Source organism: Phallusia mammillata, chromosome 1, assembly GCF_965637545.1.
Source record: "Phallusia mammillata chromosome 1, kaPhaMamm4.hap1.1, whole genome shotgun sequence".
Classification (NCBI taxonomy): Eukaryota; Metazoa; Chordata; class Ascidiacea; order Phlebobranchia; family Ascidiidae; genus Phallusia; species Phallusia mammillata.
The window spans coordinates 806,216-822,016 of record NC_137252.1 but is presented as its reverse complement, the minus strand read 5'-3'; the positions used below and the strand labels follow the sequence as shown (position 1 = coordinate 822,016).

Below are 15,801 nucleotides of genomic sequence, written 5' to 3'. Positions count from 1 at the left end.
TCACAATAACGCCGCTCCCAGATGAGTACGTCAGATTCACTAACTACGCTTACCTCACGGAAATACCTGATAGACGGGATTGATTATTTTAACCGCCTCTTGCATGTTCGGTGTTTTCTTTGCGTTAGCCGCTCCTGTAGGTCATAGGAATTAAACAAACAGTTAGAGGATGATATATACAGGCAGGCAACGTTGAGTCATGCTTTGCGACGCAGCGCTCTTTCTTTAAGCCATTGTTGTTCATTTCTACAACATACAGAAAACTCCATTGACGCAAATCAACAATGTGTTATGAGTAAGTACCGTCGGTTTTGCAGATGTGCAATAGGTAGTCATACCTGTTGTGTTCACTTGGCCCAGAAGCAAAGCAGTAAGGTATATAATTAAAAACATTTGCCAAAAATCTGCAGACAATTAAGGTCTTATCAGTTAAGCTAGAGACAATACATTGACCGTATTGCCTATAGCCAGATTACAGAACTCCAACGTGCCAGGAGTAACAGACTCACACTCCAACTGTTCAATGTTTGTGCTTTTTTAAACATACCGTATCCTGCATCGAATAGCAACAAGCAGAAGTAGAAAGTCACAGTATATTTGTTCATTGCGACGAACCAGGAATGATGACTTGCGTTCACTTCAGCAAGATTGTGGTTTTATTCATGATGGTTTATATTATAACCGCAAAATATACTCAAAGAGAGCGGCAGACGATCAGCGTCAGTGTAAAGTTTTAATTGAAACAGACAGATCTGTCGGTCACCACCCTGTTACAGAGGCTGATTCCTGTAGTCTGTTATGACATTACACTTACTTATTATTATAACCGCACAAACTAAACGTAAGTGTCACTCATACTAAGTTATTTAATTTTGCCAACAAAATGTACTGAATGTACTGCAATTTCAAAACTAACGGGGAATTTGGCAAAAACAGCTGCAGAAACAACATCTAACAACGAGGTGTTTTCCAGGTTGCAACAAAACGATGCAAGCAGTGAAGGACAGTGTGTTGATATTATCTGACGATCTTGTGGATGCAAACACTGCACAGGAGAAATGTTCTTTGCTGGGTGGAAATCTTGCAATGACTGATGACCCACAGATCAACACAACTCTTACTCAACTCATGACAGACAAATACACAACAGGTTTGTAAAAAATTACATTTTCAAAACAAACTCTAAAGATTATTAAATGCAAATCAACTGGATAGAAAAAAGAAAACTTGTTTAAATAAAGGTTATGAAACAAACTTTCCTTTAGATTTGCAACGGTTTTATATTTTTGATGACCCCGTCACATATGAACGATATAAATGCTCAAACAATTCAGCTGAAGTGGATTTCTGGAAAAGTAGAAAACCTCTCGGACATCTGTGGTATTTCGACTTGTATAAATGGTGAAAAACAGATAATTATAAACTGGTAATTACCGATTGGATCAGCGGAAAAATTGGTTTAAATTCACTTGTATGAAAGGTTCAAACCAGATATTTACAAACTTCTCACTCTCAATTAGACCAGTGGTTCTCTTTTGATACTAGCAGGCTAATCGCGGACCCCTCTGAAGGTGTTGGTATTTTTCACACATTTTTTATAACAAGCAACCAATACATGACGCATAAAATACCAACCATGTTTGGTCCAGGACCAAAATGTCAATCCCTTTGTCTGGGCTGCGACGTCGGACCCCATAAAATGAGAGCCAATGCATTGTGATGTGACGTAGTTTGCCACTGACAATTTACCTCTGATGCATCACAATGGGGTTAATATATCATAATGCATTTTGGTTTGTCGCCTTTGAAGAATGTTTTTAAACAAGTTTCATGCTTTTTTGAAACGCTAAAACATATTTTTTCATTTGAGTTTATCAATCTCGTTGTCTGCAAAATTAGAAAGTTGTCACGGACCCCCAGAAAACGCTTTGCGCGGACCCCTGGGGGTCCGCGGACCCCAGGTTGAGAACCACTGAAGTAGACTGAATTTTCACAGGAATCCCGAAAACACAATGAAACCAATTTATTTCTGCGAGGCTTGTAAAAACAGGAAAATTGAAATAGAGAAGTGGAATGTAACAATTGAACGAAATTGTGAAGGCCTGTCTCAACAAAACATTGTTTCAGATTTGCAGCGGGTTTATATTTTCTTTGACCCGGACACACCTGAACGATGCATATACTCAAACAATTCGGCTGAAGTGGAGTTCTGGAAAAGTAGAAAATCTCTCGGACATCTGTGGTATTTCGACTTGTACGAAAGGTGGTATACAGTTAATTACAAACTTGTCACTATTAATTAGACCGACTTACATTTGTTAGGAGTCTTGAAAACACGATGGAAGCAATTTACTTCTGCGAGACTTGGAAAAACAGGGAATGGAAAAGTGGAATGTGACCATTGGATGCAATTGTAAAGGGCTAGACAACAAAGGAAATTGGAACGGTTGGTGTCCTACTTACTTCAGTAACGTTTGTTGGATCACAATAATATATTGCAGCCAAAACCTTTTTCTACAGTTTAGGTTTGTCAGGTTTTTCACTTCGTAACGATGATACAGACTCCTTTTCATTTCATGTCTTGGATATCACATATATTTGATATTTGCAGGATGGAATCTATGAGCTTAAAATCCTGATTTACTTCCTAACATAGCTGGGGCTCCGTCTGTGCAACACCCACATATTTTTTCCACAAAATATCTTCGGATTCAAAGAAAGAAGAAACTTTTCAAATACTTCAACAGCCTTCGTAGTTGTTTCGAGACAGGAACAAAAAAGAAGCTCCTCTTTGAATGCGTTTGAATGGGCTTACTTAACAACTACCATTAACTGGGAACACGGTGCCACATCAGTAGATTCATCCAGTAGAATCGAACATAAGCCAAATGTAGCAGACTTAATCTCCTGTAAAACTCGATCGTTTATATCTAAAGCCATGTCTTCCATCCTTCTGTGGACTGTATTATCTGAGTTTCCTCTGCGGTTCAGGCCCAGTTGTGGCATCGAACAAAACTGGTGACATAGATCTTTTCTGCCTGTTACTTTGAACATACTGAAGTAACAAAGCAGTTAAATTTTACATGTTTATTTTAGGTTGCGAAAATTCTGTGGTTGATTGAGACATATTCTTATACTCATGTTCACATAAACGCGTCAAGTTTACTAACTGCAGTAGCAATTTTTGCTATTTTAGGTATTTTTGTTTTCTTAAACTGCGTTAATGTTGCACGTTGCTAACTGATTAACTTTCTGGTGTTGTTTGACGATGCTTTTAACGCATGGTGGCAGTAAAGAGCTGCATTTCTATTGTTTAACTATTACGCTTTGTTGTAGTCGCACTGGAACCTGGAAGTATAGTTGCAGCCTTAAAGAAAAGTCAGGCTAAGGAAGCTTTGAGAAATGTTGAGTAAATTTCTTGTTTAAAAAGCAAGTGGTCGAGACTGGTTTAAATCCATTAGCATGTGTTATCAACAGATCATTTGGTCAGCTTTCCTGCTCCACGTGTTGTACAGCTTTAAAATCTGTGCGTTGAATATTGTGATTGTTTATGGAATATTTGTAATGCTGTTAAAATTGTTTCGATGCTTGATCACTTAAACCTAATGTTTAGTAGTTACAGACCTTTCATAATTTTGTCAGAAACCTTCTTACCGTGTTTAGTTGACATGATGTCGCAGAACTGACAGCAGTGTCCTGTTAATCACATTTCAGGCCTTTTCTTTTAGCAACGAGTAACCCCTGCAAGACCCTTAAGCAAGTGTCACAGTTGACGTGTGACAGTTGCCTAAAAATGCTGTGAAAAAACGCTACAAAAATGTTTTTCTTGTTAGTATTGAAATACAATTAAACGGGGGTTAGACTTTCCTACACGTAGATTGAAATATATTTGAAATATATTTAGATAGAAGATTTGGTCACAAGGTAAAGTCAAAAACGGCATTTTTACTTAAGAACTTCTACTTTTGTGTTTTTCTTCTGTGTTTGGCTACGACCTAGTCCAAAGTCGGGGCTTTGTGCTTACAATCGAAACTGATACAATGCTGTCATAGTTCCATTTACGTACAGACTAGGAATTTTCAGATAAACAGTACGTCAGATTCACTAACTACGCTTACCTCGCGGAAATACCTGGTAGACGGGATTGTTACGTTAACTGCCTTTTGCATGCTCGTTTTTTTTACGTTAACCGCTCCTGCAGGTTAAGAAATGCAACAAAAGCAATTGGAGGATGAGATATACAGGCAGGCAGCGTTGAGTCATGCTTTCCCACGCAAAGCTCTTTTATTCAGCCATTGTGCTAATTTCGACAACATACAGAAAACTCCCTTGAAGCTAATCAACAATGTGTTATGAGTCAGTACCGTCAGTTATGCAGATGTGCAGTAGGTGGCCATACCAGATGTAAGGTTAACATCTTGACGCATGGGAATCAGGAGTAAATTTGCGTACATGTGTTGTATACCTAATCATGAACATTACGGCCCAAACAGACGAAAAATACTAAATGCTCATGCCATCATCAGTGATATGAGAGGCCCCATTAGTTACACCCGTTCATATAAACTTAAGTGAATTAAAAGATTAATAAAATGGTGCATACAAGCGTCGCGCAGAGACGGTTGTTTTGTACAGCACATTGTTTTCATTTATCAAATAGAGTGTTGTACATTTTAGCTAGACTGTTTTGAATGAACTAATGTTAGTTAGAAAGCTTAAGTACAGATAAGGCCTAGATAGATGATGAAAATAAAATAGATGATGAAAATTATAGATTATGAAAATACAGAAATAATTCGGTTAAAGTAAATTTCTCGAAAAGTACAAAATCTCTCGGACATCTGTGGAATTTCGACTAGTACAAAAGGTGAAAAGCAGATATTTACGAACTTGTCACTATCAATTAAACCGAATTATATCAGGCAGGAATCCTGAAAACACGATGGAATGAATTTACATTTGCGAGGCTTGGAAAAACAGGCGAACGGAGAAGTGGAATGTGTATTTGTTAAAATCTTCGGGTCCTGTATCGCATTGGCCGATCCGTTTTTTGTTTTATTTTTACAGCGCAGCAAAAGGGCGTATCGTAAGTTGATTTAATCAGGAAACCCGCAAGTCTGGCAGGCGTTAGGGAAGTATTTACTGCAGCGGGTTGAAACATGAACCAACGGTTTCGGAAAAATATTTATTTTGTCGAGCGCAATAGCAAGACCTTACACTAGCAAGGCGCACAAGAAACTCAGCGGCAATTAACTCGATATTTCTGTTTGGCTCGGCACTGAAATAAGCACAAAAGAAATATAAAAGATTACGACTTTTACGTCAACGTATTGTAGGTGTGCAGGAAACAAACAAAGGTTGTAACATAAAAGTTGTATAATGATTTTCATGACTTGTAAATTTTAACCTGGTTGGATTAAACAAATTGTGCACATCTAAGAGGGAACGCAGATTATCATATTTGGATGTTGAACTTCCGTCTATCGCCGAACCTGAACCAATTTGTTACGATGACTGAGAAAATGAAAATTGAAATACTTGTATGTTTGCTGTTGGTTTGTTACTCGAAGGGGCAAACTTCCAGTAAGTATGACAATCTGAGACATTATGATAAAAATCTTAAACAATAATGTTCTTAATCAGGTTGTAACAAAACCGTGAATGCAGTGAAGGACAGTGTGTTGATATTATCTGACGATCTTGTGGATGCAAACACTGCACAGGAGGAATGTTCTTTGCTGGGTGGAAATCTTGCAATGACTGATGACCCACAGATCAACACAACTCTCAATCAACTCATGACAGACAAACACACAACAGGTTTTTATAATGCAAAATATTTATATTGTAAAACTGGTATATAGTTCAACAACAGACCATGTTGTAACCATAGTTGAGGATAAACTTAGCTTAAAATCAACACATTGTACATAATAAACAAAATAAAGTAAAAAACAAATAATCGTAAAATTTTTCAGATTTAGTGCGAGTTTATATTTTTTTAAATACCACCGATCCTAGGCGATACAGATACTCAAAAAATCCGGCTGAAGTCGGTTGGAGTAGCACGAAATTTCTTGGAAATCTGTGGTATTTCGACTTGTACAAAAGGTGACAATTTTAAATACAAACAAATTGATGCAAACTAGTTAAACAGATTATTCTCTGATAGCAATCCTGGAACTTATAGTCAAAAAATTTACTTCTGCGATTATTCGAATGGCAGAGACACGGAGAGGTGGAATGTGACCATTGGAAGAAAATGTGGGGTCCAAGGTTTGCGTTTCACTCAGATTAGTAATTATTAACGTTCCACAACAAAATGTTTGTACGAAAATGTCGAAAATTTTGAATTAAATATACCAATGATGCCTAAATATACTTAAAACATTACCCAAGGCCACAAGCACACTACGGTGTCTAAAGTCCCCAGCAACAACCAAAAACACACTTATTCATCAATTTCCGTGTAGCTTTCCAATAAAAATACTATTGTGATATTATCTTGCTATTTATCCCGTTTTGACTAATACGTTCTTTCTTTCATCTTTATTACTGTAGTCAAACAAAACCCTTCTACATAGGTTTGACCTACAACGAAATCTGTACTCTTTTCAGGATGGAGATTCCAGTATTCCTTGTTTTCCGAAATTAGCACCTTGGGGCGCCAAAAAGAAATATTCACCTATGGAAGATATACATATCCAATTTCTAGCAAGTTGCGCAGTGTCCATAAGACGTATGAAACTTTCACCAAATATGAAGGATCGTTTCTGGTACCACGTGCGCGTTTGGTTTGAAAACATACAAAGAAAATATTTTTTGATCGTGTTATTTCTATTTATAAATAACACTCGCAAATGTTGTTCTAGACATTAGGATTTATATTGGAGCTCGTTATAACACGTCGCTAAATAGTTGGTACTGGACGGACGGATCTCGGGCAAACTTTCGCGTTTCCAACGTTACAACTTGCCAGCAGGGAGCGTTGCATTATGGGATCGGATGGGAGCAGTCAAGCATGAACTGCAATGGGGAAGTGGCTTACTACGCTTGCCAAGTGAAACGTGAGTAAAGTAATCGTGAGTAAAAACAAAACAATTTATCTCAAAATAAACAATACATATACAATCAAGCATAAAGTGCAAAAGAAAGGCCTACTACGCTTATTAAGTGAAACGTGAGTGATATCGCGAGTTAGTTGGCTGGAGTTTAGCGCAAGTTAAAAATAGGAAACACAAATTGAATACCGTATACATTCAATTGCAAGTTGCGGTTTGTAAAGTTGTTTACCCCACAGTTTGTCTACATTTATGGCTGGCTGTAAGTGGGTCTAAAATTTGACCATTATCTGGAAAGTGTGAGCCCGACGCCGAATTGGTTTTGAAAAGCCGGTTGAAATTCGAAAGTTTGTTTGACAGATCCATACATGCAAATCCTACAATAAGTACGGCTAAAAAGAACAATAGAGAAGGCATACATGATGGGCAAAAATAGACAATACCTTAAACAGGACGTTTTCGGTTGATTGAGCACGGTTGAGTGACGTTTTATCACACTCGAAATTTCATCACCCGTATACGGCATTTAACCATACGTCAGTTATCACCCGCTGCTTTATGATATGTCTATTAATCATTACGACATTTTTTCACCCTAACCTTAACCTTATGAGATTCGTGGCACCGTTTGGCACCGGGTTAATTCCAGCAACTAACTATTTATAGCTAGGTAATATTATCGATACAAAAGTTGCAGACACATACTGTGAAATCAGGCCTCAAAGCTGTGCGATGGCTGTTTACTGTCATGCCCATGTTACTTCTCCATCCCTTTGTTATGATTTAATGCGCGTTCCAAATTCGTCGTTTGTCTAGCCCGCAATTGGTGCCAAATAACAAAGTAGCCAATTATGGAACTATATTATTGAACATCACAGAACGCGACTGAAAACCCAGGGCAGTGTTTGTCCAAGTAATTGCGCTAGAAAATTTGACGGAGGTAGTGTTTGCATATTCCTGTTGCTGCAAAGCAATAAAAACAAGTTAAACATACAATGCAAACTGCTGCTGCATTTAAATTAAACTGTTGATCTCACTTTTAGTCAAAGCTACAGTGAAGAGAGATGCATGCAACGCTTCAACTGTCGTGGTCAGATGGACTGGACTCGATCAATTCATCAACAAACATAATCTCAGTCCAGTGGTAACATTTATCCAAAGCAGGTTAATTTTTTATAGATTGAGAAATGTGTTGTACGTAGGTCGAAATCCATGTATTGGTCCTGAACGAAAGACATACAACACCGTATTTAGATGAATCGACTACACTTGGAAACCTAAGTTTTGAAACAAAATATCAATTAAAGGTGATTATGTCAAAATTGCGAACATTTCTACTATACATAACAGGTTAATGGTAGCCGTCGACATAACCTAAAACAGTAACAACACGAAGTAGTTCAACGGTGTAAAAACAGTAACAATACGAAGTAGTTCAAAAGCGGAAATTGTGCACAATTATTAAAACAACATTTAATTCACAGCTCACTGCAATACTCTCTGGTTGCGTTAGATCTAACGTTTCCATCACGCTTAACTTCAGAACATTTCCTAACCCACCGCCGAGTTGCTATCCCCCAGGTATGCAAACTTTGTGTGGTAAAATCGACAACTTGACATTCTTTTTTGTATTATTTTGCGATAATGCATCAACAGTTGTTACCAACGCAACGACTTTTGAATGCAACGCCTCAACGGTTGTTGTCAGTTGGACCGGACTTGACCAGTTTATTGACAAAAACGGATTAACTGCAGAAGTGAAGGTACCTTTATCATCCGCAATATAGTGGTAAAAGTTCGAAAAAAAATAATTTCATTCCTTGAGTTAAATGTGCTCAGGTTGAGATTTTCACACCAGTATTGAAGGAGAAAATCTACGTCAAGTATTCAGACAAATCGGCAACTGTACGAAGTTTAACGCCTTCTACAGTCAATATTATACAAGTAAGTGAGTTTCATGCTAATACGAGACATGAGTAAGACTTTTGCTTACCCTAATGTTTTTTACTAATGGCTTTATCAAGTCCATCTTATTACATTCAAAGCAGTAAAACTTGTTTGTCGTTTTAATTGTAATTAGATAACTACACGTTTATCGAAACCCTTTCAGTACGTCATATTATGATACCGTGACGCATAGCTTTCTTCCGGCAATTGTTAACTCCAATGATAACGATGCAGGTTTTTCAATGTTCGTATTAAGTATCACCAAGCACTGTTCTAAACAAACTCACCCTTTTTGCTTCAATATTTTCGAAACAAAACAAATTTGTCTATTTATTTATTCCAGGTCACAGTGATTGTCACTGGTTCAATCAACACAAACATCACATCCAATCTGACAGTAACAACTCCGGGAAATCCCCCTCCAAACTGCTTTCCTGCAGGTAAAATAACAATTGGTTCTTGTGTAATGTGTAAGTAGCAACAGAACTTGCCCAATAACTGAGACTTGCTGACACGTATATCGTCACATTCACACCAGTAGAAATAAAATAAGGTTTAACCTAATTCAAATTACAAAAAAAACGTAAAACAACAAGTGAAAATACTTATTCACACATTAGTTGATGGTTATTCTTTAGCAAACGTCAGTGACGTTTTGTTTACTAAGAGAAATTTTAGCAGCTATTTTATGTGTTTTTTTGGGAGCATAACTTTTTCGTTATGCATCAACAGTTGTTACCAACGCAACGACTTTTGAATGCAACGCCTCAACGGTTGTTGTCAGTTGGACTGGACTTGACCAGTTTATTCACAAAAACGGATTAATTGCAAAGGTGAAAGTGTTACTGTTAACACAACAATTTTTTGAATCTCAACAACATTTTATAACTTTTCGAATTTTTGCCTCGTTACAAACCTTTATTATCCGAAAATATAGTGGTAAAAGTTCGTAAAATAATAATTTCATTAAATGAGTTAAATGTGCCCAGGTTGACATTTTCACACCTGCCGTGAAGGAGAAAATCTACGTTCAGTATTCTGACAAATCGGCAACTGTACAAAGTTTAGCGCCTTCCACCGTCAATATTATACAAGTTAGTGAGATTCATGCTAATACGAGACATGTGTAAGACTTTTGCTCACCCGAATTTTTTTTACTAATGGCTATATCAAATCCATCCTATTACATTCTAAGCAGTAATGCAAGTGGTGTATCCGCTTAACTCGTTTGTCGTTTAATTGTAATTAGATAACTACACGTATATCGAAACGCTTTCAGTACGCCACATAATGATACTGCGACGCATAGCTTTCTTCCGGCAATTGTAAACTCCAATTAATAACAATGCAAGTTTTTCAATGTTCGTATTAAGTATCACCAAGCACTGTTCTAAACAAACCCACCCTTTTTGCTTCAATATTTTGTAAACAAGACAAATTTGTCCTGTTATTTATTCCAGGTCACAGTGATTGTTACTGGTTCAATCAACACAAACATCACATCCAATCTGACAGTAGCAACTCCGGGAAATCCCCCTCCAAACTGCTTTCCTGCAGGTAAAATAACAATTCGTTCTTGTGTAATGTCTAATGAGCAACAGAATTTGCCCAATAACTGAGACTTGCTGACATATATATTGTGACATTCACCCCAGTAGAAATAAAATAAAGTTGAACCTAATTTAAATTACAAAAAAAAACCGTAAAACAACTTGTAAAAAACACTTATTCACACTTTTAGTTTTGAAAGTGTTATTGTTTCCAAACACAATCCTGGGCGAAGTTGCTTTTGATTTTGTGCTGATGGTTATTCTTTAGCAAACGTCACTGACGTTGATTTTAGCAGCTATGTTATGTGTGTTTTTTGGACCATAACTTTTTCGTTATGCATCAACAGTTGTCACCAATACCACGACCTTTGAATGCAATGCCTCATCAGTTGTTGTCAGTTGGACTGGATTGGATCAGTTCATCAACAAACACAATTTAAATGCAAAGGTAAAGGAATTAGTTTCAACACATCATTTTTAGTTTGAATTTCCTAACAATTTGAATATTACGTTTCGATTTAATCAGTTTGCGCTAGTTAGAAAACGTTCGCTAGGCAAAATGCAGTAACAACGAAATCCTTGTTGTTTCTAACAGGTGGAAGTCTATTTCACGAAATTAAACAAGAAATTCCACGTTCCGTATTCAGACCATTCGACAACACTAGGAAGTTTGGCGCATTCTACCGTCTATAATATACAAGTGAGAAACGTTTTACTCTGTACAAGATGCAAACTTTTGTTAATTAATATAGTTCGACGTTGCCGGTTTTTGTATGGTTTGTGTTATGGTTCCGCTTCGTGTATTTTCCTTAAGGAAGTGAATCGCGTACACGCATTCTACAGTCACGTGATTTGGTAATTGTACCGCATTCATTACTCTTTTGCCTGTGGTGATTACTATTTGTCTGTGCTATGTAGATTGGCAATTATCCAAGCTATAAATGCTTGTTTCATTTATTCGTTTCTCATTCTATTTTACTCTTCGAGCAAACAGTACAAAGAAATACAACAGCTTGCATATAAAAATGTGAGCTAACTGTCGTTGTTATTTATTCCAGGTCATTGTGATTGTCACTGGTTCAATCAACACAAACATCACATCCAATCTGACAGTAACAACTCCGGGAAATCCCCCTCCAAACTGCTTTCCTGCAGGTAAAATAACAATTCGTTCTTGTGTAATGTGTAATGAGCAACAGAACTTGCCCAATACCTGAAATTTGCTGACATACATATTGTCACATTTACACCAGTAGAAATAAAATAAGGTTTAACCTACATTAAATTACAAAAAAAACCGTAAAACAACAAGTAAGAAACATTTCTTCACACATTTAGTTTTGAAAGTGTTATTGTTTCCAAACACAATCCTGGGCCGAGTTGCTTTTGATTTTGTGCTGATGGTTATTCTTTAGCAAACGTCACTGACGTTGATTTTAGCAGCTATGTTATGTGTGTTTTTTGGACCTTAACTTTTTCGTTATGCATCAACAGTTGTCACCAATACCACGACCTTTGAATGCAATGCCTCATCAGTTGTTGTCAGTTGGACTGGATTGGATCAGTTCATCAACAAACACAATTTAAATGCAAAGGTAAAGGAATTAGTTTCCATACATCATTTTTCGTTTGAATTTCCCAACATAATGAATATTACGTTTCGATTTAATCAGTTTGCGAAAACGTTCGCTAGGCAAAATGCAATAACAACGAAATCCTTGTCGTTTCTAACAGTTGGAAGTCTATTTCACGAAATTAAACAAGAAATTCCACGTTCCGTATTCAGACCATTCGACAACACTAGGAAGTTTGGCGCATTCTACCGTCTATAATATACAAGTGAGAAACGTTTTACTCTGTACAAGATGCAAACTTTTGTTAATTAATATAGTTCGACGTTGCCGGTTTTTGTATGGTTTGTGTTATGGTTCCGCTTCGTGTATTTTCCTTAAGGAAGTGAATCGCGTACACGCATTCCATAGTCACGTGATTTGGTAATTGTACCGCATTCATTACTCTTTTGCCTGTGGTGACTAGTATTTGTCTGTGCTATGTAGATTGGCAATTATCCAAGCTATAAATGCTTGTTTCATTGATTCGTTTCTCATTTTATTTTACTCTTCGAGCAAACAGTACAAAGAAATACAACAGCTTGCATATAAAAATGTGTGAACTGTCGTTGTTATTTATTCCAGGTTACAGTGATTGTCACTGGTTCAATCAACACAAACATCACATCCAATCAGAAAGTAAAAACTCCGGGGAATCTACCTCCAAACTGTTATCCCAAAGGTAAAGGCGTGTATCGTAAGTTCACTCATATGTCGTGAAGTTGTGAAGGCTTCGTGACATTTGGTTTGAGTGCTGACAATATGCTGACGTAAGCACCGATCAATTTTCAAAAAACAGGTTTTTACATCTTTGATTACACACAGTTACACAAGTGCTCCAAAGCAGTGCTCTTTGTGTAACAAACTGTTTTGTTTAGAAAATCTAAATGCGACTTCAACGAGTGTTGGAATGATTGCTGGTCTGGTGATCGGGCTGTTGTTTCTTGTACTTGTCATTGTTGTGGTGGTGGTCATGTTTTTAAGACGAAAAAACAGGTATTTGTTGTGATGGATATTGTCAATAATAGTTCGTTTTGTGGTCGAAAGATTGAAACCTTGTCAAAATAGCATGCATGAAAAAACCTGCGCTCAGTCATTCCGGTCAAGAGGGTAATTTAAGAGTCCACAATAGAAGTGAAATTGAAGTTCTTTTGTGCTTTATAGGCTTGGAACGGATCAACCTAGTCATGAGGGAGTTCATCAATCTTTAAGCCTTGGATTTTCAGGTGCTGTCAAAGTTTTATGTTTTTTTTATCTTTACTGACACATACATCAGAAAGGGATACTTTACACGTTTCTCATCTGAACCGACTCCAAATCGTACTAGACTTATGAGTCAACACTAAATGTTGAGTATTTTAAGTGTACGAGATACATTCCACAACTAGCATCTTCATTTTCGTTCAAAGATGTTTGTTGGATGAACTCTGACACATTGTTTAGTGTTTTTGTTTGTGTTACTTTACCTATTTTCAAAATTTTAGCACAATTTGATGAAAACTTGTTCATTTTTGAATTGTTAGCGCCTGAAGTTCAAAACCAAGTCTACGAAAACCCATTTCCTGAAACCGCGGCGTCCAACTGCAGAGCCACCAAATTGTTTGACTTGTACAAAAAAAACGTGGAGTCAGGATCTCTTTTCTCCGACGAGTTTAAGGTTGGTCACTGGTCTGAAATTTGTTAATCGAATACACGTAGCTAAACCCGGAAGATTCATTCACAGACTATACGTCACAATCGAAACCAGGAAACGTCACAATCAGTAGAATGATAAATCGAGGGGAAAATTAATGTAATCAGGCGTTATCGTATTGCACCAGAAATAACATAATTTACAGAGGAATTGTTTTTACTGTAATGTCACTTGAATCAGCTTTAACAGAGAAAATGATCACGAGCCACTTTTCCCTATTGACATGTCACATCAGAATAATGCTGGAAAATTAGAGTTTTAAACTATTTCATATTTGGATATTTTGCTGTTCCAGAAAGTCGAAAACCAAAGCAAAATCAACGAGAGAACAAGGGACGTGTCACAGTTGCCGCAAAACGCTGTGAGAAACCGGTACAAGAACATTTTCCCTTGTAAGTGGAAAACGTATAAATAACTTAGCTTCTTGCGCGAAAAGGTATTTTTTAAGTCACCTAAGCAGAAAAGCAATGACATAAAACACTAATCAGCAAATCTGTTTTGGTAATGCTACCAACTATATGTCGTTGTTAAGAAAAATAAATCAGGCGCCTTCTAAACGAAAAACTAACAAACAGATTACGGATCAGTTTATCTTGTGGAAACGTAATCAGCTATTAGCTTCTTGATTTGTTTGTTCAATAGACGATCATGCTCGAGTGGTTTTGCAAGGAAGCGGTGAAAACGATTACATCAACGCCGCTTATATACCGGGTTACGATAACGAGAGGAAGTTCATCGCCACTCAGGGTCCGAAGAAGGAGACAATCAACGATTTCTGGTTGATGGTTTGGCAGGAAAACTCCAACATCATCGTAATGCTTACTGGCTTGAGGGAAAACGGAAAGGTTGGTTATTTCTTTCCTTTTTCACTAATAAACATTTATGGAAAAAAAACCTTCATTCGCCAGTGCACTGTGGTTAAACCAAGGAAGTGTTCAGTGAGTAATCCACAGTGGTGTGATTAATGACCAAATTGTTATCAGCATAATGCGTAGCCATACTTGGGTTTCGAGTAATACATAACTTATAAGATGTCATGTTTGGTTACTACAACGACCATATCATGCCACATGACTTATGTTTAACCCATGAGTGCACAACCTACGGCCGAATAGACGATTTTGTGCGGCCGTGAACATGTTTATTAAAATATATGCACTGGTGGCTGTGACGAAAATGAAACTCCTTTGCTAAATATGTTGACTTTCAAACTGCTTTAAATAGATTTTGTAAGACTGTAAAGAATATTACCAGCCTAGTAACCCCCTGTGCATCACACTTTACATACGCTTATTGTGTGCAAACAATGCAAGTAAACAGACACCTCTTGCATCACAATATAGATTATAACGTCATAAATATAGCTCAGACTGTTTAGCTCAATCTGTGGATCAAGTTTCAAATTATCCGGGCTTTTTGGACGCCATTAGATGGTTTATGTATGTGGGACAAACCCTATTTTCACATAATCAATTTAAAAACAAAAACAAGCAGGTAGGCTAATTGGCGGCCGTTGGTGAAATAAGGATCTGCGATGAGGCCGTCTTAGCGAAAAGGTTGTGCACCCCTGGTTTAACCCATTTTACGGGAAAGCAAGCAAGCGTAAATTATTGTACAGTTTGCACTAATGTTGCGAACCTTGTTTTTCGACCAGTCAAAGTGCGAGCAATACTGGCCTGACGTTGAATCTCAAAGGGAATTGTCGCCAGTGCTTACAGTTCGAACACAACGTGAAATAACCATCGGTGGCATTCTTCAACGACAGTTGGTTTTATTCACAAACAGGGTAAGTGCAAAGAACAAAATATCAAATCTGTTCCGAACAGTCTAACAAGTTTTCAAAACCGGTTTGGTTCATTGAACACAAAAGCTGGGAATACAACGAGGCTTGCCTGTTGATTAATTGAACTGAAATCTGATCTTTCAATCAGGGTTTGGCG

The 15,801-nt window shown here is 37.3% G+C and overlaps 1 protein-coding gene across 1 annotated transcript in view; it reads left to right on the top strand.

The window, feature by feature from the left end:
- Window positions 1–15,801, top strand: part of LOC145228604 (receptor-type tyrosine-protein phosphatase alpha-like) — a 71,939-nt gene that overhangs the window by 51,037 nt on the left and 5,101 nt on the right. Inside the window, exons 2-14 of the mRNA XM_080093726.1 lie at window positions 10,469–10,565; window positions 10,906–11,006; window positions 11,154–11,258; window positions 11,617–11,713; window positions 12,053–12,153; window positions 12,293–12,397; window positions 12,754–12,850; window positions 13,047–13,164; window positions 13,333–13,394; window positions 13,692–13,825; window positions 14,157–14,253; window positions 14,504–14,706; window positions 15,516–15,647. Coding sequence (XP_079949852.1) covers window positions 13,079–13,164; window positions 13,333–13,394; window positions 13,692–13,825; window positions 14,157–14,253; window positions 14,504–14,706; window positions 15,516–15,647 — 714 coding nt within the window. The 5' untranslated portion in view covers window positions 10,469–10,565; window positions 10,906–11,006; window positions 11,154–11,258; ... (3 more) ...; window positions 12,754–12,850; window positions 13,047–13,078. The remainder of the gene's footprint in view (window positions 1–10,468; window positions 10,566–10,905; window positions 11,007–11,153; window positions 11,259–11,616; window positions 11,714–12,052; window positions 12,154–12,292; window positions 12,398–12,753; window positions 12,851–13,046; window positions 13,165–13,332; window positions 13,395–13,691; window positions 13,826–14,156; window positions 14,254–14,503; window positions 14,707–15,515; window positions 15,648–15,801) is intronic.